The sequence below is a fragment of the Calonectris borealis genome, chromosome 1 (assembly GCF_964195595.1).
Source record: "Calonectris borealis chromosome 1, bCalBor7.hap1.2, whole genome shotgun sequence".
Lineage (NCBI taxonomy): Eukaryota > Metazoa > Chordata > Aves > Procellariiformes > Procellariidae > Calonectris > Calonectris borealis.
In genome coordinates this window covers 216131789-216155344 of record NC_134312.1, presented here as the reverse complement: position 1 = coordinate 216155344, position 23556 = coordinate 216131789, and the positions used below count along the sequence as shown (strand labels likewise).

Here is a 23556-nt window from a genome sequence, read left to right as displayed (position 1 = left end):
GATGGAGGAACGGCCTCCTGAGAGCTTGAATTGCCAACAAGAAGGATTTCAGTGCTGAAAGCTTTGAACTCCAAAGCTCTGTTTCCCATAGCAAAGGAGAAACATAAGTCATCTAAACCTTGCCACATCCACCCATGTAGGGGAATGAATAACATTCCTTTATCTTGTACAAGGGAGAACGGAGGTCCAACAAAAGTTGTGGGTGTTTTTTTTTTTTTTGCACTGGTTGAACATCAAAGTGGTGCAGAAAATTGGATTACAGATTTCTGGATTCCCTGATCTCATGACTCATCTGCTGGACTGCCTGAATCTCTCTGCCCAAGTCACTTGATTTTCTTTTCACTCAGCCCTCTCATTTCAGTGAGACAATTTCTACACTGCAACCTGGCCACAGGTAGCTGTTCCCTTTCTGTATCTGTGCCTCTGGCAATACTTTATCCCAATATCATGGTCACCTTAGGGGAGTCTGGAGTTCTTGGAAACCATGCTGGGCCCTTTGAATATTACGAAGGTAGCAGTTTGGCTTTCAGTGATTTTTGGCAAAAAACAGGTCTCCCAAGGTATATTTTTCTGCATCTTGCCAGGGAACAACTAGCTGACATGTAACAAAAAAAAAAAAAAACACAACTAGAGCTGACACAAAAGGTCACTAAATCAGTTTGGGTTTCTTGGATTCAGTAACAATAATGTCATCTCTATGTCAAGAAAAAGAACTCCCTGAGAAGTCTAGCCAAGAAGAGAAACAACAGCTCAGCTGTCTTCTTCACCTTGTCTGCTCTTTGTGAAATAACTTGTTACAGGATCCCTAGGTTTTGCTGAGAGGCTGCTTTACAAAGAGGTTGGGATAGGCTTGGAAATTGCCGTGGTGAGGAAGGAGGGAGCTACCACTCCCAGATGCAAGGGAAAAGGAAACCTGCAGCACCTTGATGCCGAAGCTAAGAACCTATAAATAACTCCTCGCAATCCTAACAGCTGGGCAAGACAACACACAACAGGCAAAAATGCCACATTTCCAAAAGCATTCCTGCACGGGGGTCCTTCTCTCCCCAATTCACAAACACTGCAGAAGATGTGTACACCACCAGTATCTTCCACCTCATCTCTACACCCTCCGCGTGTTTTTTTCCGAGGAGCTGTGGACAGCTGGGGGGAGCGACATCCTCCATATGCAGAGCTTGTTACCTTGAGACTGCCAGACTGAAGTCTTGGCTACACACAGGACTCCATATGTTTGGCTAAACCTGTTTTGAACAATTTAGTTCACAGTCATGAAGGTTGTGTGATGCTTTTATTCTGATTTGGCTGTGCTTTTATCACATTTAAGTAAGCTAATCAGGAGCCAGGTGAAGTTGTGCTGAATTAGACCATTCCCATATCGAAATTAGTATCCACCCCCCTATAGGATTTAAGCTGGATGCCATGATATATAATGTCAATGTATAAACCTCAATTTACGTATCTCTGAGCTGTATGCTGGTTTTGTTGCTATTTTATATAAATAGCAATGCTTATAGAGCTTTTTATTTTTGTAATGCCACGAAAGCCTCAGTGAACTGAAGGTAAGTGAAGCCAGTCCAGATTGGGAAGGACCAAACACTGTTATTTGGTAAGGAGGAGTAGCGGCTAAGTGGGTATAAAATTGATGGGTGGATTTATTCTATTGCCCTTTGGACACGTGCCCATCACTACCCGCCTCTGGTTTGGCACTCCTCCCAGCCACCTCAACAAGAAGAACCAGGACTGGCTGAGGGTGAGACATACCCACTTATTTCCAGAGGCAAGCCCTTAGGATGAGTTTGTGGGTCGATTTGGGAAGGCCTGCAAAATCCAAGGGCATTTTCTGAATTGGAGAGGAGAGCAGTCTCCAGCATGACTAAACAAGCCCCTTTTGAAAAGACCCCTTTAAAAAAGCCGGTGGAGAAGAAGCAGTCTCACCCCTGGGATTTGTAAGGGTAGCATCAGTGCCTTTGCCTCCATCTCCGCAGCGGGTATCATCGAACGGGAGGCACTGATCCCCGGTTCCAGCCAAGACCTCTGAATTCTTCACAATGTCTTTCACTGACGTGGTTGACTTGATTTTATAGATACGTCGGCTGTTGGTGTCGGAGAGGTAGATGGAGCCGGTGATTGGATCTGTGGTCAAGTAATACTTATGAGCTGGGCTGTGGCTGAAAAACAAGGGTATGACGTTATTATTTTTCGGCTGATTTGTTTCCTTAAGTCAACAGGCTATGCAAGCACTTTAGAGAATAAAAATGCACAGGGTGGGCAGAGTGGGAAAGTGAAGCAGTGCCGTATTTGACAATGTTAGTACACGGTGTGTTGCAGCACAGGATCCTGAGCTATATCTGTTACCAGTCACTGTGCCTGGGGTGCTCTCTGGCATGGAGGGCGGCTACCAAAGGAAAGGGCTTGCTGGCCCAAGCCAAAATCATGCCAGGAACTACCATAGGTTGAGTTCCAATGCCTGGGATTGCTTAATTTACTTAATATAGACATAGTCCTGAAACTGGTGTTAGTGCAGTGCCAGGAAGTGAAGGGAAAGCATCGTACACTAGCTGCAGAAAACAAAGTAAAAGAATAAAATAAAATCTGCCCTCCCAAGAAAAACCCCAGGACAAAAACCCAAAAGCAAACCCCCAAGTATAAAGCACTTGAAGATATAGTCTTGAAGATCACTGCATCAGGGCTTATTTGGTGCTCTTGCTGACTCCAGCAAAGACCATAGAGTCCTATCCTGCCCTCGTGGAGATTAGGGGGGGTCCTGGCACTGAATTCAGCTGGACCTCAATGAAGAGAGAGACAAAATGGTCCCTGAAGTGCCACATTTTGCCCTAAGTAAAACATGATCTAGGAGGAGAGCCGAGGAACCTGAATGTCAGTCCCCTGCTAAACCCCGTTCACTCACTGCTTCCTCGAAAATTAGAAAGGGTGGCTGAGAAAATGGGGTGAGCAGACAGAAAGAGAATGGTTTTAGCTCCGTGACTACAACACTAAATGAGCCCAAGACTGAAGAAATGAATAAACTAGCATCCACTTTATGGAAAGCATTTGATGGGACTGGCCAGAAAAAACAACCAGATGAGTTTAGACACAATTCAAAAAATTGTCTTTCAAGGATTCTATCTATAGTTTAATATAGATATTAAACTTATTAACTTCTTTATTAAAATTAAGTGCTTACTACTAGTGTGTATTGAGCTGCATCTCTTCTAAGCCTGAAACCAACAGATTAAACTTGTAACACCTGCTCTCTGAACACAGGTCTCCTTCCTTCTAAGAAAGGCTAAGTAGTAATTAGAACAAGTATGAAAAAGTCTCTACTCTCCAGAACACCTTCAAGCTGTCCAAACTCATCAGGTCCCAAGAATTTATAATAAACGTATAGGCCATTGTTCACAATTTTGCACTTAATGGAATTGTTCCAGGAGAAGCTGGTTAGAAACCTGAGTGTCGATCACAGTTAACTCTATCCCTCATAATAACAAATTTCCTCTCTTTCAACCTTTGTGTTAGGAAAATTAACCCCTCTTCAGACACATAAAAACTACCAAATTATTCTCTGCTTAAAAAAGCTGTAAGTTGGTTCTTCATTCAAATTACTTAATACTTTGGGGGAAAAAAAAAGCCTTTCTGATTTATTCTGGAATATCCCTTGTGATTTATCCTATTAAAGTCTGAACAGATTTCATCTCCACAAATGACACTGATTCTTGCTAAATAAAATGCTCTGACCTTCAAGACAGCTCCAGCCTGACAGTTCAGTCTCCATCTGTATTCCTTTCCAATGACAGCAGGCTGGTAGGGTATTATTTCATTTACCTGCATGTCAGTCACGCTAAGAAAGTGGCTTCAACCCTGGTGGAAGAAGTTCCCTGTGGGAATCCATCATCCATTTTGATCAGGGTCTTGCATTTACCGCTGACTGTCCTAACAAAGCCCAGCTGAATGTCAGTCAGCTTTTGAGCTGTTCATAATCTCTATTTTGCATGGGAGGTGGACAAGAGGAGGACATTTTTAATGGTACTTTGCAATTCTTTCGCATCTTCGCCTGGAAAGCCCAGATAGCTTTCACCGAGTCTTACAGCAGGCCGTTTGCAGATGGGCAAAGGCAAATGACTTTCCCAAAAATGAAGAAAAACGCTAGCAGAACTGGAGGTTCCCACTTCCCCCTCCCAGCACTATCATTGTAATTTATTTTTGGATTTCATAGCCTCACTCTGGCGGATTTTATTATTGATTACAACCTTCTGTGGAAGAGCGAGATCTTAAACTATTTTCTAATCCCAGCTCTTGTGGAAAACGGACACTGCAGCAAATGCTGGTTTCTTTTAACCACAGGTAAAAGCAAAACATTCATCCAGCAGAAAGGTTGAATGGTACTTCCCACCTAAAATTACTGACTAAGTAAAAAACCATCATATTAAGGTAATACTTTGAGTAGCTGCTGGTAACCCAAGTTTAGTTCTACTAATGAGGTGCTGAATATAGATTCCTCAAAAAAGTAGGGGTGAGTTCAAAGTTCACAATGACTGGTTAAACTTTTAATCCTCTGCACAGCTGGATGCCACAGAGGCACACACACCCTTACTACCAAATGTGCTTTGGAAGAGGTAGAGGTAGAAAGTTACGTTGGTTAAACTACCCATGGGATGGTAATAATCTTGGGTCACTTAAAACCTATTCTGGATTTCACCTGGTGAGCTGATAGCAAAACTCTCCTAAGACATACAATTACTTTTCTAAATGTGATGTTATTAATGGTATTGGCAGCTACAACACAAGCGATATCTTTTCTGCTGCATGGCTCTGTGTGAGTGATCGGAAGTGCTGGTTCATTTTTATCGGCTAGGCTTTTTATTTTTAAATAAGCCATTTTTAAATGGCTTATCATGGTCTCCTACACACCACTCCGTGCATAGGGCTTTTTGGGTGGAAGGCCCCTGGGATGGCTTAGGCAATGGAGTATTTAACCTGGAATGCTTTGGAGCAAGGATGGTAAAACACAAACTGTGAAAAACGATCAAGCTTGAATTTACCCCCCTGGTCTCTGCCAACAGTTTTCACCACCGTACCAGGACAGTGTCACGCTCTGCCCTTGCACGAATTGCATAGCGTTATACACCGGAGCTTTTGTTTAACACTTTGAGATCCTTCAGGATGAGAGGTGCTAAATAAACATACGTTGGTAATGTAAAAGTTCCCAGACTGCTTCCCTTCACCTGTGATAATGCATGAGCACTGGAGACGGGAACACTGACGCTTTGCTTTTTACCTAAAGCCACAATCGATCGGCAAATTCAAGTGGCAAACTGGACTGATCTGAACAACAACTGAAATAAATCTGCCTGGGGTGAAGCAGAGAAGATTTTTTTTTTTTCCTTTCATTCTCTCTCATTGCTCAGTTAGATAACGGACCAAAACAAAAGACGAGACTTTTTACTATTCAGAAGACTTAATCAGTTACAGTATTTGTAGTCTTAGAATATTTATCCCCCATACTGACACTGCCACCACTAGGAAGGGGCTGTGGGTGAAGAGCTGACTTCCCATTCAGATCCTTTTGCTATTAAGGTTTTTTAGAAGAAATCCTGAGCACTGCATTGATATTTTAAGTCCCTGAAGCAACAAACCAAAGTTGCAGGGATGAGGTGGGCTGGTCCCTAGCCAAGAACAGACACTTTAGTGGATATTAGTGGGCATGATGGTGTAGTCACTGGGAATGAGGACAGTTTCATAAGCAGAAGTTCTGCAGGCCAAAGTGAAACGGAGGTGATATTGCTTCCTTGTACGCTTGAGATAGAGAGATGTGCTGGGAAAGCACAGGGTAATTTTCCAAGTCCACAGCAATCCCAGTTCTTTGGGGTTGGATATAGGCTCTCCCATACTTCTGCCTTGTCCCCTTCCTTTTCTTCATTCTCATTATTTGGACAGGATCGTACCAGCACCATTTGGGGAGCTCTGCAGATATGTTTGGAGATTCAAACTCATTTTAAATTGCGTATGATTTACACGATTCCTTACACACAGGCGTGAGTAAGGAAAGTGATAAAAAGTTGGGTGAATAGGAAAAGAGGTGGCACTCCTCTGGATTTCTTCTGTTGTACTGTAATACAACAGGCTTTAAGCAAAAGTTGTTATTATTCCCTTGGGCCCAGAGCCCATGTTTTGGAGAAGTCTGAGGAAGGAACCTCCTGCTCCAGAGTGGGAAGCCAGTCTCTAAGGAATAAAGATGAGAAAAGGGAGATGGTCCCTGGTTACCTATAATGCGTCACCACAGCAGACTGCACCTTTTCATTGGCTTCTGTTCAAAGCCAGGGGATTCATCTCACTGAGCTTTAGAAGGTTACAAGGTGGACGCTTACATCCGAACTGGCTGCCTTACAGGCAGTGGAGAGAAATAGCATCTTTTTGGGTATGATTTGTCTGACTTATTTTCAACATTTATCTTACAAGATGAACTGCATCTTAGTTTCCCAAATGCAAGGGCACCTACCACCTCCTCTAAAGGACAACTTCTGTTAATGGTAACAGTATGGCTCTGGCTCCCACTGTGGTCAACAGACAGGAGCAGTCACAACACCAAAGTTAGTTACCCGTAACAGCTGACCTGAATAAACCCCTAGGGCTTCTTTGGATCCGATATCTCTGTTTAAGGACATGAAAACACCTCTGTAAAACTTTCTGTGCTAGCTGCCCTCTTCCCCTCGGAGCCTTGCTGGCCACATGCATTTGCTGGTGACTAAAGAATTACCGAATTCCTGAAGCCAAGCGTTTTGTTCGGCGGGGCTGTGTTTCCATGGCTCCATGCTAAGCACCCTGCAGCTCACAAACAGAGGATTTTATTATAGCTTGTGTGAGGTACTGGTCTTTTTTTCTCCCTGGGTGACATTCAATAGATTAATACTTAAGGAGGCCACACAGTGCAGTGAGCTGAATTTACACTTGGCCTTTTAGTGTTTTGAGTTTGTGTGCGATGCCCAAAGCTCTTCTGGTGTCACAGGCTGGATAATAAAACTTCATAGCAATGCCATAAGCCAACCCAGGGACTGCGAAGGACTTTTGATCTGATCCTAGGGTGGTTTCCTGAGATACCTGTCTTTGCCACAGATTGTAGGTTTGTCTCTCTAAGGTATGAATGGAAACAAGAAAGGAAGAATGTATTTAAGTGTGGCCACTTTTTGCATACTTGTAAGACAGAAATGCCTCACTGCCCTCCATGTTCCTGCAGAGAAAAGATAATGATAATGAACTGCAAATTATTATTGCCATGCTTGGAAAAAGTCATTAGCTTCTATAGGCCCATCAAGACAGGTCCATACACAGACCTACTGGAGTAAGTTCCTATTAAACTATTACTGAATGACAGATGGGTGTAAACTTGGGAGGCATCACAATTTGGTGATGCTTTTTGGCTTAGCTAACATCCCCCACGTTGACACATTTTGGCTGTTGCAGAATTAGACCTTGGCTACCTATGGTGTGCTGTAGAGCCAAGCCTCTTAGTTGGTAGCTCCAGAACCTCTGGAGATCAAGCTCACCACAGGCTATGCAGTCAGGAGGAATCCTTTCCCCTGAAGTGAGGAAGCTTTTGCATATGGATTGCAGCTTTTCTAAAGCACTAACGTTCAGTCCTGTGGATCTCATCCTTTGCAACTGCTGCCTGTCAACGGTGTCAAGCTTAGGACCTTCTGGAGCTCAGAGCACTAGAGCTTTAGCTAAGACCACACCCACTCATTTCCCTGTGGCTCAGGAACGAAGGGGCTTCCTAACAAGAAGTATTATGGCAAACGACACAGAACAGACGCTAACTCACATGGATGACTTCCTTAATGTAGTCACAGATGGGAATATTTGATCTAGAGCTCCTCACCTCCTTCTCCTCCCTCACCGTTCCCCTTTGGACTGCACTGAAGCAGGTATTTCTTGGCTTGCTTTCATTTCATTTCTTAGTTTTTAGGAATTGCCTACAGACTGAAGCCCTGCCAACTTTGTAAGGCTCTGGTGGCATCTGCAGCATTTGTGGCCAGTCCATATATCTTCACTGAGTTATTGCCTTCGTATATAAAAACTCTTTTTGTAACAGGTATTCAGCTGCTGCCCTTCGTTGTCAAAGCAGGTGCACTTTAGTGGCCGTGTATATCTAGGGATACAACCTGGCTGTTCCAAAGAGAAATGAGTTTTTCTATTGCCTTCAGATGATGTGAAAGAGGAGCTGGGGGGCTGGAACTCAGCCTGATGAAGACAGTCAGTGCAGAGGTCTTGTGTACCAACTTCCCTGCCCTGCTAATAGATGCTTTGGGCCAGTCCGTTATACCGTGGAAACTCAGCCCTTCGTTAATGTTCTGGCAATAAGACAAAAAACCAGTTTCTACTCCATTGCATTTCCAGGCATGCAGATAAAATGAACATTTCTGGTTTTGCACAGCCTCTATGAAGTCAAAGAAACAGTAACTAAAAAGCATGTAGCAAGAAAAATCCCCAATCCCAAATGCAAAAAGAAAACCAAACAGAAAAAAAAAAATCCCAACTCCACAGTCTAAGCTTCTAATTTAGAAAGCAACCAGGGAGAAGGATGGGAAACTTGTCAGAGCCAGAGAAGTCCTTGCAAACACAGACAGTGACAGGAGGTTGACATCCTCCTGAATGCAGCTGATTGGATCAAACTCACTGAAACTCCAGTGAACCCAAATGACAAATATTCTTAGTGACAAAGCTCCAATTTAGGAGTCTCTCTTTCATCTTGTTTTCTTGTCATTACTCTTTCTCTTTTTTATTTCATCTCCTGGCTAAGGCTCTGAGCTGCACTACCTCCCATCTGAGCCTGACATAAAGTGAAGGCTCTCTGTGAAGAGCTCAGGATGACAAAGAATTACAAAAACTTACTTCCGTAGGTGGGTGATGCTGGGGTACATCTGGCCCTTCATTATGCCTGTAACACTCCCCAAAACTCAAAAGGAAGACGTTTCACCCCATGAGAATTATTTTTCCATCATAGCTATATCCAGTCATCCTGATGGTGCCCCCACTTTGCTTTCTCCGTTAATTCCCACCCACTTTTCCTTCCACCCTCCTCCTCTTGTTACCCTGCTTCTCGTGTCTATACTTCCCCTGTCTACAGCTAGAACAGCTCATGCAGAAGTCTGTGCGACTCTGCTCTGTGATTAATGGCTCCCAGTTCTGATGACTGATTGCCTACGCCAGTTTTAATCACGCCAGCTTCATTTGCTATTGAATCATCTGGAAATGGCACTTGTGGCTCACTGTGTAACAACATGCAACAAGACAGGGAGCGGCATAAGAATTCTCCACTGGTTGGCTTACCTATGTCTGAAATCTTTATTTCTGACAGAAGACAGGAAAGCAGGGAATAGAAGAAAGAATGAGGTGTTAGCAGCTCAGTTCGATGCATTATTAGCAGATTGAAAACTTGACAGTAACTGTATCATACAATGCAATAATAAATAAAGACTTAGCTAGAATGACACTGATATATTTTATATTGGATATTACTTGGCAGTGAGCTCACTTATGTACCGCTGCATATCACAAAGGAAGTGTGATCTCACCTGCTTGGAGTTATTCACGTATGCAGGAGATAGGACCAGGCAGGCTTTATCATTCAGAGCAGTACTGAGCTAAATATACGTAGATGCAGATATCTTTACAGTTTTTTTCACTCTCAAGTCAAAGCAAAACCTTGTGATTTACAAAGGTAACTTAACAGTTGCACAGTTACAGGTGGCAGTTCATTGCCGTAACCTCATGAACTCTAGCCCAGATGACTGAAATTACGCCAAGCTGGACATTTTTCATGGGTCTAATTACGTACCCAGCTGCAGTTATCTGCGACCCACAATGCATTTGCTTTCCTCTCCGCAACAGAACACTACACTCAAAAGATGCCCCCCTAAACAAAACCCAAAAGCCAAATAGTGAGGGTGTCAATCTCCAAGGAGATGCTGATTTGAGAAGACACAAGCAAACTCCGTTTAGTCCAAAAGCAATGGCTTTCCTCCATAGCTTTTAGTCAGCCTGCATCTGAACCCACTTACTTTATAGCACACCAGAGTGAAGAAATGTTTATTAGATCCAGTAACTAAGTGTTTGCACAGACGAAGCAGCAATCGTTCCAGCAGATTTAACTCTGGAGTAAATTTAACTCTGTGGCTCTACACAAAAGCCAGCAAGGCCACTCCATCAAGGCTTCCAATTTTCTCTTTTCCAATCAGGAAATACTCTGCAAAACCTCCGCTGGGTCTGGTATTTCCACTGACAATGAAACAAGGATCGGGTTTTCAAAATTGTACTTTTGGGAATGAGATATTAATCCCACTCAGTTGCAGTGGGATTTGGGCCCCAGATCACCTAGGCTCTTCTGGAAATCTCACCTTTGGCTGTTAAAATAACTTTCTGGCACTGGAAGAATATTACATTCTTTAACATGGACCAGGTCTGAAGATTTATCCCAGCTTCCCACCTTACAAACATGAGAGATATTATGTTCTCATATATCACGTAACAGAATAGCAAGAATCAGGTTCTTGCTTATTTACTTAAAAGGTAGCCCAGCCCTCTGGGATGTGACTGTAAACATCTCATTGTGGGCTTCCTAATTCAATGATTCCTCCTGATTTCCTCGTCGCCCTGTGAGCGTACCAAGACACCTATTCTGTAAGTGCCAGCCTTGCGAAGGCTGTCTGGATTTTTTTCTCAAACACCATGATCTACGACGATGGTTCTGCATGACAAGACCTTCAGCAAGGTCTAAGAACTATGGCATGTTTGTAAATGAGGGACTAATGGGATCTTGCACCAATTTTGCTGCAGATCAGCTCTTTCATTTTTACCCATGGCCTTTTGGAGCAAATGCGAATACAAAGCAATGCTGATCGGGGACCCTGCTGTTCTAGTACGCTGTCTAGTAAGCTTCCACATGGCAGTTCTTGCAGAAATGGAGCTTTACTTTTGTTCTCAGCAGCCAGGACATTAAATCTGAGTAGAGCAGGGAGGATTTTACTTTCTGGAAGATTCTCACTTTCAAGCTAGATCTTGAGAGGTAAATGGGAATGTGAACCTTCCTACCATGCTAACCTCATACAGACCGCTCAGGACTTTAGGTCAGGTCCTTCAAGCAGAGAAGCCTCATTCACAAACACTGGTTTAACTCTATTGACTTTCCTGGAGTGAGTCTTGTCTGGTCACGGAGTTCAGAATCAGGCCCTGGTGCTCTGAAGTGGGTAATTGTATTTGTTGTGGAAATTTTAGATGATAGGAAAAATATCCCCAGTGAGGTCAATTTGAAATTTTGATTCAGTCACAATCTATTTCATTTCCTCAGAACTTGTGACAAATCTATACTTTTCCCTCCCCTTCCTCATTTTTAATGGATGTTCCTTCCCCATCCTCCCTATTTCCCCTAATATATATTTTTTTTCCTCTGTTATTTGGGGTAAATGAAAACACTTCGCTTACTTTCAGATGATCCATCTGTATGTTCACCCTGACACTGCTGTTCAGTTAGGAACCGAGGGGAGCTGATATGTGCTTGTCCCCCAAAAACCAACTAGATAAACCCAGTCTGTGACTCCAAGGTGATCATCCTGTCTTAATTATGAATGATGATCTGTCCTGATTAATCTCTACATATCACCATCAGTGCTGTGTCCTTCCACGTTTAGGTTATCTCAGAGGCTGATTGTTAATTTTAAGAATTCCCACTGATCTCTAACTACACCGAAAGGGAAACATCAACACAGTTTGATTTAACAGCACAGAAATGTGTCAATATTTTTGTTGTGTTATTCAGTTCTGGAAGAACTTGTTAGGCTTGTGTTTCTCTGGTGTAAATCAAAGTCAGCAGAGTTGCAGAAGAGGCAAATCTGGACAGCTTTTTTTCTGTTTTACTGTAGTTTTTTTAAGAGTTTTGCTCATTTTCCTTTCGGGTACATAACATTTCTGCAGAACTTAAGGGCATAGTTATAATGGCCACATTCAGCACAGCGTACCTCAGCTCCAGTATGTTGGTGACATTGCCAGAGGGAAAGATCCTTCGGATGTAGTTGAAATCTCCAACATAAAGACTTCCATCAGACCCACATGTTAGGGCAACAGGAGCCAGGAGTTTGTTCCCATCTGCGAGACCATTGCAGCTTGGACAAGAAATGCTACGTCTGCGGCCGTTGCCCATAATGCTTCCGATTACAGGCGGCTGCTGGGAAATAAACTGGTTTTCCCCATTTCCTTTATGCAAGATGCCTAGAGAAAGAAAACAGTAATAAGGAAATTAAAGAGAGAAAGGGAAACCGAGACCAAAGGGAGCACAAACTGGGAATGCTGGATGGCAGCTGGGGAATTTGTAAAGTGGCAAGGACATGGTTTAGTGGTGGACTTGGCAGTGTTAGGTTTATGGTTGGACTCGATGATCTTAAAGGTCTTTTCCAACCTAAATGATTCTATGATTCTAAGGAGGTTTATCGTCTGTCTTAGTATTGTTTTGTGATGGTTTCAAATGAGGAGCCCCTTATCTGAAGTAAGTATTTTTTATAGACCCATTACATTTCCTGCAGAACAGAAGTATGTAGGGAGAACAAGACTGTCTTTACCTTTGAATGAAATACACTTTTCAGCATCTCATGAATTTTCACCTGCCTTTTCTGTCCCTCCTTGCCCTGTAATTTGCAGCCTACCCAGGTAAAAAAAGAAATTACATAGCTCATGGAAAGATAAGGGACAGGAAGACCATGGTGCATTCTCTAGAGACATGTTTCATCTGCTAAGCTTTAGAGGAGCTCTGCTGATGTTCCCTGTAAGCGTAGTGTTTTCAGCAGTGGCGTGGGCTGAATTAGATGTTTGCTCCCATACCACTGCTATCATCCAGGACACAGTGCTTCCATCTTTTGAACATGTTCTGATCAGCTTTCAAGCCTCCCTGCTGCAGTCTTGAGCAACCTTCAAGGACTCTGGCACCTTCCATTCTCCCTTATGACCCATGAAGCCTCTCATTTCTGCAAGTACACTTGCACATTGGAGGATGTGTCTGGGTGGATTTATGGTCAGTGGTAGGTCCAATCTGAATAGACTCCCCTTTGTTATTTTAGGAATATTTTCCTTGTTAATTCCCTTCTTTTAAGACACTACGAAGTTAGACATACTGACATTCAACTACTTCACGATGGCCAGCTTCTTTTGGATTTATGCACACCATATTGCTTCTAAATGTAGGCTACTAGAAATAATTTGTTAGTAAAATACATGAGAGAGTACATGTGTTGGTCAGGTTTCTTTCCTTTCCTTTTCTTGAATTCTTAATGATAAGGAGCAATTGGTCCTTGCAACACTGCATTATCCCTCTGTTATGTGTTACAGTCAACCTACCACTTTGTATGTTGAGGGCATGATGTTTGTCCAGGGACCATCCTCCAAGTTTGGAAGCATCAATTTCATAGCCCTGAAGCACAGCTGTCCTCTTCTCCCACAGGATCAAGTCAGGACAGGATTCATACTCATAACCTACTGAAACTATGAACAAGAGAGAAGCAAAAGACCACCCAGATTAGTAACCCAGAAAAGCACAATCAGCACACACAGAGTTTCAACTGAGCAGGGGTAAGAGCATTTCTACAGGCAACTGCCAATTTCATTTAAAATGTCATCACTGTAATGCACAGTCTTAATATTTTTCTCTTTAAAGGCCATTCTGCATTTAAAAAGGTCAACACAGCTGTAGATGTTGGGCAAATGTGCTAAATATTTAAAAGGCACTGTTTTAAAGACATATTTTAAAACAATGGGTATTTGAAAGTGTAAACCACTGTTGGACTCCTAAATGGGAGCATTTTACTCCTATCTAGTATCTTTGCTCTAAGACTGCATGTCAGGAACTTGCTAAAAATCATGGCCTTTCTTGGAAAGTAAAGACTTATACAAATGAGGTACGGGGCAGTGAGTCCCTCAGAGACAGCAGTCAGACCAGGTTGACTTGCGGTCATTGTCAATGTCAAAAGGCTACATAGCAAAATGTGGTTTGCTTGCCATGATGTCTAATCAGAGCCTTTCAGGAGTAACGCTGCTGAACAATTGGAGTTGCTTAAGAGTAAAACGATGTCAGTAAAAGGAAAATCATGTTTTTGACAGAATAACGACTCCTTTATGATTTTCTCAGAAGAAGCAGGAGCAGTTGCATTGGTCTGCTTTTCTTCTGCCCTACCTGATCTTTTCAGCGCTAACAGCTGAGGCAGAGCAGAACTGCAAGTTCTACACAAATGAAAAGCAATTACATAGCTCATTTTTTTTTTACTAGATAAAAATAAAGGTCTGATCTTACAAGTTTCCCAGCCTCCTTGAAAAGTGCTGAGCTCTTTTCAGTGAACTCAGGATCCCCCACCAAATATAGCCTTTTGCAGAATCAGACAGTATCAGAGGAAGATGTAATTTAGGAAATGAAGGCTTGATATTCTCCACTGTTCTAGAGGTGGGAATCATTGAAAGCCTGAACGCTGATGTCCTCAGACCTGCTTGAGTAGTCTAGGGCTGCAGAGTTGCATCATGTAGCACTCCAAGACCCACTGCTGATACAGCCTTTTAAAGAGCATGTAAACATAGTCTTTCAGAATGTGCTGCGAGGACACGTTTCTCAGTGTCTGAGGACTCCAAACTGGGTAAGGCTCAGCAGGTTCTATCATCCAGCCTGCTCAAGGTAGCTAAGCCTGAGTGAGAGGAAGGCACCTATTCTTCCTCCCAGAAAACAAGGCACCCTACAGCTCCTCTAAAGAGACTTCTCTTCAGTTAGGCTATGAGGCATCAGTGAACCATCCTTCTGTTAACAAGAGCTCTGTTTGCTTATTTGGGATCTCTCCATCTTGCTGCTATCATTGTCTTAGCAGCCTGAAAGGTCTAGTCTAGACTCTGTCAAAGACCTGTTAACTGAATGTCCTCCGGTTGTTGATCAGATGGGAAGCAACCACTGCAGAGCAGCATCACCTCTGCTCACTGTACACTCAAAGTACCCCCTTGCCTCCACCACCATCACACAGGGCTCACTGGGTGAGGTCTGGGATGGCAGCAGGAAGAGGAATGAAGTGTGTCTCTGCATACATATTATATCCACAGCTTCCTGCCCCAGCAAGGACTTCAGGTTCTGCCCCTGTGGAGTGGGTGGCATGGACCACACTGCTTGGTGCTGGGGATGTGGCACATTGAGTACGCAGAGCCCTCCTATTCTCTGCCCTGCGGGTTCTGACAGTCTTTTGCAGATGTAAATGAACGCACAAGGTACAAGAGAGAAGAGCATCAGGCCCCGTTTGTGTTCTTGTACGGGTAATGAAGGGGAAACTGTAAGATTAGAGCAATCCCGAAGGTCGGGCACAAGGCGGTTGGAGATTAGGACTCAGTTCTAGGAATTTGTTTCAAAGCGGTGCTGACAGCTTTTGGCTATAGGTGACAGGTAGCCAAATGCCTCTAGTCCCAGTTCATTCCTTCTGTATGGATATGATGCTGGCAGCTCAGGATGTATGTGCTGGGCCATGAGCCAGAGAACAGATAAGTGTTCATCTGTCGGGGAAACGTGTGCTGTCTGAGCAGCTGGGCCAAATCCTCTCCAAGGAAACAGCAGTGAACCAGCAGGGACCATTTTCTGTGTTAGCAGTTGGACCATACCGACCTAGGGCAAGGTCTGTGCATTGCCACTTAGCCGCTTCTGAAAAGGGACACAAGTCCTGGGGTCGCTTACCAAAGGCTTCTGAGAGCCCATACACCTTCTGGCTGTAGACATCTGTCTTATCCCAGATGAAATAATAGGACAGGTCTGGAGCAGCTGCAAACCACTTTCTGAAGAGGCGTCCCTCGACGGCCACCATGAGGTGGACTTTCATGAGGTTGAAGGGGATGGTGGGGTGGGTCATGCTGATCCTCAGGACTGATTTGTAGCCAGCTGTGCGACTGCTCAGGTAACTAACTTTTACTTTACTACCAGAAACGTTAATCTCCTCCTGTAGAGCCTGCGGAAAAGCAATCCAGGAGGTGTTAAATCAGCAGCGAGCAGACAGGAAAAGGGAGTGAAGCTGTAATTTATCAAACACACCTTTATAAAAGCTCTGGTAGACATGTCTAAAAAAGCACACCTAGTAGACATCAATTATAAAATCATATATGTAATTTATAGGGTTAGTTGTGGAAGCCAAGGAATGCCCCCCTCTTTCTCCATCTCTGTTACATGGGTGAACACGAGACCAAAGTACCACGTTTAAGTCAGTGTTTACAATGGGACTCACTGCTAAAAGGAGTCCCAGGACTCATTTTCAGCACAAGCCGGCAATCTTTGGCAAAGTTTGGAAGAAAAGATGAAGGTAGAAGCTTAGCAGCGAGCCGGAAAACTTGGTCTGATAATGGGATGTGTCAGAAGGTCGCAGCTGGCACTGCTCTCTCCTGTGCCACTTCTGAAATACTTTGGTGTGCTGGACCCTAAATGAGCTGTGAAAATACTTCCCCAGCAATAATCAGCTTTCGTAATATTAAGGGCATGGAGGCTTGAAGGCAGGTGGGTTAGGAGATCCACCCATAGGGAAGGGATCATAGCCATCATGGTGTCCCCCAAGTTACATGGCTCCTATACTCAACTCCTTCTATGTAGAATAGACTAGACTAGACTGTTTCAGTTGGAAGGGACCTACAATGATCATCTAGTCCAACTGCCTGACCAATTCAGGGCTGACCAAGCTAAACCATGTTATTAAGGACACTGTCCAAACGCCTCTTGAACACTGACAGGCTTGGGGCATCGACCACCTCTCTAGGAAGCCTGTTCCACTGTTTGACCACCCTCTCGGTAAAGAAATGCTTCCTAATGTCCAGTCTAAACCTCCCCTGGCGCAGCTTTCAACCATTCCCACGCATCCTACCCCTGGATACCAGGGAGAAGAGCTCCGCACCTCCCTCTCCACGTCCCCTCCTCAGGAAGCTGGAGAGAGCAATGGGGTCACCCCTCAGCTTCCTTTTCTCCAAACTAGACAAACCCAGAGTCCTTAGCTGCTCCTCACAGGACATGCCTTCCAGCCCTGTCACCAGCTTTGTTGCCCTCCTCTGGACGCGTTCAAGGACCTTCACATCCTTCTTAAATTGTGAGGCCAGAACTGCACACAGTACTTGAGGTGAGGCCGCACCAACGCTGAATACAGCGGGATGATCACCTCTTCTGACCGGCTGGTCATGCTGTGTTTGATGCACCCCAGGACGCGGTTTGCCCTCTCGGCTGCCAGGGCACGCTGCTGACTCCCGTTGAGCCTGCTGCCCACCAGCACCCCCAGATCCCTTTCTGCAGGGCTGCTCTCCAGCCACTCCTCTCCCTATTTCTACTTGTGCCCGGCATTACTCTGTCCTAGGGGCAGGATCCGGCATTTGGACTTGTTGAATTTCATCCCATTAATCATAGCCCAATGCTCCAATCTAGATCCCTCTGCAAGGCCTCTTGTCCCTCAAGAGAGTCAACAGCACCTCCCAGTTTGGTATCATCAGCAAACTTGCTAATGGTGCATTCAACTCCTGCATCCAGATCATTGATAGATATATTGACCAGGACTGGCCCTAGAATTGAACCCCGAGGAATACCGCTGGTGACCAGTTGCCAGCCAGATGTAGCCCCCTTCACTACAACCCTTTGAGCCCTGCCCTTCAGCCAGTTCTTCACCCAGTGCACCATGAACCCACCCACCCCACAGCTGGACAACTTGTCCAGAAGGATGCCGTGAGGGTCAGTATCAAAAGCCTTACTAAAATCCAGAAAAACTACATCCACCACCTTCCCTTCATCCACTGGGCAGGAGACCTTATCATAGAAGGTTTTGATTTAATCAAATCAGTTAAACAGGACTTTCCCTTTGTGAACCCATGTTGACTGTGCCTGATGACTGCATTATTCTTTAAATGCCTTCCAATAGTACTCAGCATAAACTTCTCCATAACGTTTCCAGGAACTGGGGTTAGACTAACAGGTCTGTAGTTCCCTGAGTCTTCCCCCACGCCCTTTTTGCAGATTGGAATAACATTGGCTCGCTTCCAGTCAGCAGGGACCTCCCTGAGCTCCCGAGACCTTTGGTAGGTGATTAAGAGGGGTCCTGTGGTAACATCCGTTAGCTCCTTCAGTACTCTGGGATGAATCCCCATGGACTTGTGAACATTCAGCTGATACAGCTGGTCCCTTACAATTTCAGTGTCCACAAATGGAAAGTCACTGTTCACACACTCGTGGTTCTCCAACTCAGGGGACTGGGCAGCCCAAGGTCTACCAGTACTATTAAAGACTGAGGCAAAAAACGCATTGAATGCCCCCACTTTATCTTCACCCCTATTAGTCAGATGACCATCTCCAACAAGTATGGGTCCAATGTTTTTTTTAGACCTCCTCTTGCTATTAACATACTTTAAAAAGCCCTTCTTGTTATCTGAAACAACACTGGCCAGTTTTAACTGCAGTTGAGCTTTGGCCTTTCGTGTCTTCTCCCTGCATATATGAACCACGGCTCTGTAATCTTCCTGCGAAGCCTGACCTCGCTTCTAGAGATCATACAGTTTCTGTTCAGCCAAGCTGGTCTTCTGCCCTTCTTGCTTGACTTACAACACAGTGGAATTGCCTGCTCCTGTGCTTCTGAAAGGCGGTTCTTAAAGACTGATCAGCACTCGTGGACTCCTAAGCCCTCAAAAGCGGATTCCCAGGGTACTCTGCTAAATAGCTCCCTGAATAGCTTAAAGTTTGCTCTCCTGAAGTCCAGGGTAGCAACTCTGCTGTCCTTTTTTCTTATTACACCGAAAATTTTAAACCTAACCATTTCATGATCACTGTGGCCAAGACAGCCACCTACCATCACATCCCGCACGAGTCCTTCTCTATTCACAAATAGCAAGTCTAGGAGGGCATCTTTCCTAGTTGGCTCACTGAGTACCTGTGACAAGAAGTTATCTCCCACAAACTTCAGGAATTTCCCAGACCTGCTCGTCGCAGCAGTATGATATTCCCAGCTGATGTCTGGGAAGTTGAAATGACCCATAAGGACAAGGGCTACCGATCCTGAAATTTCTCCTAATTGCATATAGAATAACTCATCAGTGCTTACATCCTGGCTGGGCAATCGGTAGCAGACACTCACTACAACATCTCCTTTGTTTTCCATCCCCCTAATCCTCACCCAGAGGCTCTCAACCACCTCACCACTAACTGCGAGGGCTGTGCAATCAAACCTCTCCCTTACGGACAGTGCGACACCTCCACCTCGCCTGCCCTGCCTATCCCTCCTGAGCAGCCTGTAGCCCTCCATCCCAGCACTCCGATCGTGGAACTCATTCCACCAAGTCTCACTAATACCAATGATATTGTAGCTCTGGGAGCTGACCAACGCTTCCAGTTCATCCTGTTCGTTTCTCATACTGCGTGAGTTGTTGTACAAGCATTTCGGACGCGCTCCTGAGCCCTCCGTGCTCCCGGGAGCAGTGTAAATGTTCCCACGAGGATTGCCGCCCTCAGGCGATGCCATGCCCACCCTTGGCTTACCTACTGCAATCCCGTATCCGCTTCCCCCATCGATTCTAGTTTAAAGCTCTCTCGATCAGTCCCGCTTACGCCCAAAGTCGCGTTTTCCCCATCAGGACAGGTGGATCCCGTCGGGTCCCAGCCTGTCTCTCGAAGGCTCTTCCATGGTTTAAAAACCCAAAGTTTTGGTGGAGGCTCCAGTCCTGGAGCCAGATATTGGTATGTGGGAGCAGCAAACTTCCCCGGCATGACAAGTTGTTCATCTCTTACAGGTTTTCTGGTTAGCGTCATAAATAACAACAAATCTTGTAATCGGCCCCCTGAAAAGACCCCTTCTACGCTATTATCTAGGCCCAACACCTTTTCAAGTGAAAACTTACAGGCTCCGAGCGTTGCAGCACTTGACAAAAGGACACATCCAGAAGTTAAAGCGCTGTTCCGCTGTGCTCATAAATATTTACTTTCTCTAATGCAGCCTTTTCAATTTACATATCTCAGTGCTTAGGATGCTGAAAAATGACAGAACTGGGAAAACCCAGGAATTTTAAAATATATTTTATGAGCTCAGCAATAAGCTGGGCTGGGACCAAGCTCAACCAGAGACCAGCTGAGCCAAGCTGCAGTAAAGGTGGTCCCTTGTATCAAATCTGTCTTCATATGTAACCCCTCTAGGAAAAAACCAGGCAGAAATAATTGTCAGGGAGGTACTATTTGCAACGTCTGGTTCAAATCCCTGTCAGAAATAATTATTTCCCTCTGTCCTGATCTGTCTCTGCTGTCCACCATTCCAGAGAAGGGGTCAGCACAGCGGTACCAAGGCACTGAGCAGCACGAGGGGCTGCGTTTAAAGGCGCCTGCTTGAAGAGCGGGTTCAAACGGTAATTCAGATTATCCGAAAGGCATTTGTAGTTTGTTAGTAGTGCTAAACTAGCAACAAAGCAGGGCATTGGTGGGGGGAGTATAATCCAGTAGGTGGGAGAAGAGGGGAAAAATAAGCTTTAAAATACTCTGAATGCACCAAAAGTAATGACAGCTGCATTGTGCCCTTACTTCTATTTGATGATTTCTATTTGGCTCAGATAAATTCATATGCTGTCTGGGGTCCTTGTGAAAGACTCGGGCTTTTAGAGTTTATCATGGCCTAACCAACGTAATCTGCTCTTTAAAAGTGGTGCAGCCACCTGGCTAGTCAGGCAGAAGAGCTGGTTCTTCAGGCTTACAAGAGGTTTTCACAATTTAGCAATTTCCACTGCCGTATTCCCTTCACTCCTGGGTGTTGATCTATGCTTGCGTTAGTAGCAATTCTTCCACTCTTTGCATGAGACAATGCAGAAAATCTTGTTTCTATGTGCTGGGTTACACATTTCTCTTACAGCTACTCTTCACTCTGCCAGCAGACAAGGCAAGGAATAATCAATCTTTTTTTTTTAATATGATGCTCAGAAGGAATTTTGAGAAAGAAAGGCATTTAGGGCCTCATTCAGGGGCCTTAACATAGGCATCCAGTGCTTTTGAGATGTTCTGTGGTATCCAAAACCTCTGCAAAAGGATGACAGATCTGACATGGACCTTCCTGAGATCTCTGCCTTTCTGAAGCTACAGCTGGAGGCCTGAAGGGACACTTCAGGGCATCTTAAATGGCACCAAATCCGTCTTTAGGTACCTGAATCAAACATTTAAAATGTATGATTTGGTCTTTTGAATGCATCCAGGTGGAGGACACTGCATTTATTTGTTGGAGCTCATGAGGTTTCTATCTGCCCACTTGTCAAAATCTCTTTCCCAGACCTGCCATCCACTTGTCACCTCCTCCCAGCTATGTGCTCACTCCTTTTATATTTAACATTTCTCTACTGAAAACTGCGTATTATAAAATGCAGCTGCAGAAACTGACACCTAGGTTATTTTTTATTGTATGTATATGCAGTATAGGAATGAAAAGTAGTTCATTTATGAACTGAAGTACAGTCAGGCCTCTGCCATAAAATCAGATTCTCTGTTAACCTTCAGCTGTCAATATTTGAGGGGGAATACAGTTTTACGGGTTTTAGCTCAATCATTTGGCATGTGGGAAAAGTACTACTCATCACCTTTGGGATTCATCTTATCAAAACTTAGGAACCTAAAAGTTAGGAGTCTCCTCTGAACTACTCTTCCATGTCTCTTCATGGCCAACAGGTAGGGATAGGCTCTTTAGAAGGTTGTTCTTGCCACGTAAACATAAGAGTGAGATTCAATTCCAGTTTAAGGCATCTAAATCCAGCTGTCGACATATAAGTGTGTGCATGTGAGGTAGGCATGTAAGCATCAATTATAGTCAGTGGAGATCTAACTGATACCTTCAAGATGGTCAGCTTAATTGATCTGTAGGCTCCACTGACAATATTGATTAGATTTCTGTCAGCTTTAATGGGAGCTGGCACATGTAGCACATATCCACACAACTGCGTGTGAACACCTTATTTAGGTGCCATAATCTCAAAATGAATCCCACTTAGGTCTTAATTAGATTCCATAACTACAAGTGTCTAGTGCGATTTGGGATGTCCAAGTTATCTGTGACATTCATAAGGGGCTGGCAGATATAATGCAGGACACTGATAGGGGGATCATTCTGGATTGGCAGATGGAGGCCAAGCAGAATATCTGCAGGACATTTCAAACGGCACTAAACATCTACGATGAGGGTGGTGAAACACTGGCACAGGTTGCCCAGAGAGGTGGTAGATGCCCCATCCCTGGAAACATTCAGGTTAGACGGGGCTCTGAGCAACCTGATCTAGTCACAGTTGTGGGACTGCGACAGGGGAGGTGGACTAGATGACCTTTAAAGGTCCCTTCCAACCCAAACTGTTCTATGATTCTATGATCCATAGTCAAGAAACTGTATCAAATCATCGCTTATGATCTACATCCCTGGCTGCTTTCACGGTCCATAGACAGACACGCTCTTATTGAAGAGGAGTTTTGAATGTTTTAGTTCAATAGATATAATTAACACAATCTAACGAGTATCCTACCAAATAATGAGTGAGGTTATGATTATAGTTGCACTGTATCAGATATTTGCTTCTTTCCCAGGCAGTGCTAAACATTACCTTTCATGGTGTTTGTTGGTTTAGGAAAAAAGAGATGTGAAAACGGAACTAAGAATTTGCAATCTGATGGGCTTTACAAGATACGGGACTTAATTAGTAATTATGCTGGGACAGACCTGGTGACTGTAATTGGAAATCAGTATGAGAAAGGATCAGAGGATTTGGTCCAGAGGGAAAGGTAAAGAGACCACTAGCTTCATTTGTTGCTGGTTCAGTACCTGGTGTATTAAAATTAGAAGATATAAAGTGACTTCGTTCCTTGTTAACGTTACTGCAACCCCAATGGAGTCAAGCAGGAAGCACATAATTTGTCGTTACACTTGTTATTATTTCTACCTTGGCAGACTATTATTTGTCACTAAAAGCAATACCCAGGACATGCCAAATGCTGGCATCTAAAACCCAGGGAAGAACATGCCCAAGAAAGGAAAGCTTGAATGCTGCTACATCCATATATTTCAACACAGTGAGTATTTTTAAGGAAAATGGATAATTCAGTTGTTGGGACTATTCAGTTTAAACCCCAACTTTCCATTTGGCAAAATACTTTGAATCCGCAGCAGGTTGTTAAATTACTTTATCTGACTCCTTAAAAAAGGAAAACGGGGACGAGAAATTAAAAGTAACCCTCTCGCTTTGCTCATCGATCCCAAATATTATGAAATGCAATAAAACCCAGGTGCTCCGCAGGCTGGCCATTTGCCAGCCGTCTGCTGGCTGACTGCACATCTGGGCAGCTTTGTAGAGCGAGGGGTATGCCTTCAAACCCTGAGAACGCTCACACCCGATACCCCACCACTGAGGTCCATAATGCCCAGCGGGTGAAATTTGCTCGTGAACAGAAGAGCATATTAGAGCATAAGCGGTCCACCAGCCTGGCGCTGGGCGTATTGAACACCAAAGGGCTGCCCGAAGGCTTGTTGCGGGTCACGCGAGGGT

At 44.3% G+C, this 23556-nt stretch overlaps 1 protein-coding gene across 1 annotated transcript in view; it reads right to left on the bottom strand.

Annotated features, from left to right (window-relative positions):
- Window positions 1–23556, bottom strand: part of TENM4 (teneurin transmembrane protein 4) — a 354979-nt gene that overhangs the window by 56083 nt on the left and 275340 nt on the right. The window contains exons 20-24 of the mRNA XM_075143906.1: window positions 15731–15998; window positions 13378–13521; window positions 12009–12258; window positions 9325–9345; window positions 1936–2168 (exon numbers count right to left, since the gene is read on the bottom strand). Of these exons, the coding sequence (XP_075000007.1) occupies window positions 1936–2168; window positions 9325–9345; window positions 12009–12258; window positions 13378–13521; window positions 15731–15998 (916 nt within the window). The remainder of the gene's footprint in view (window positions 1–1935; window positions 2169–9324; window positions 9346–12008; window positions 12259–13377; window positions 13522–15730; window positions 15999–23556) is intronic.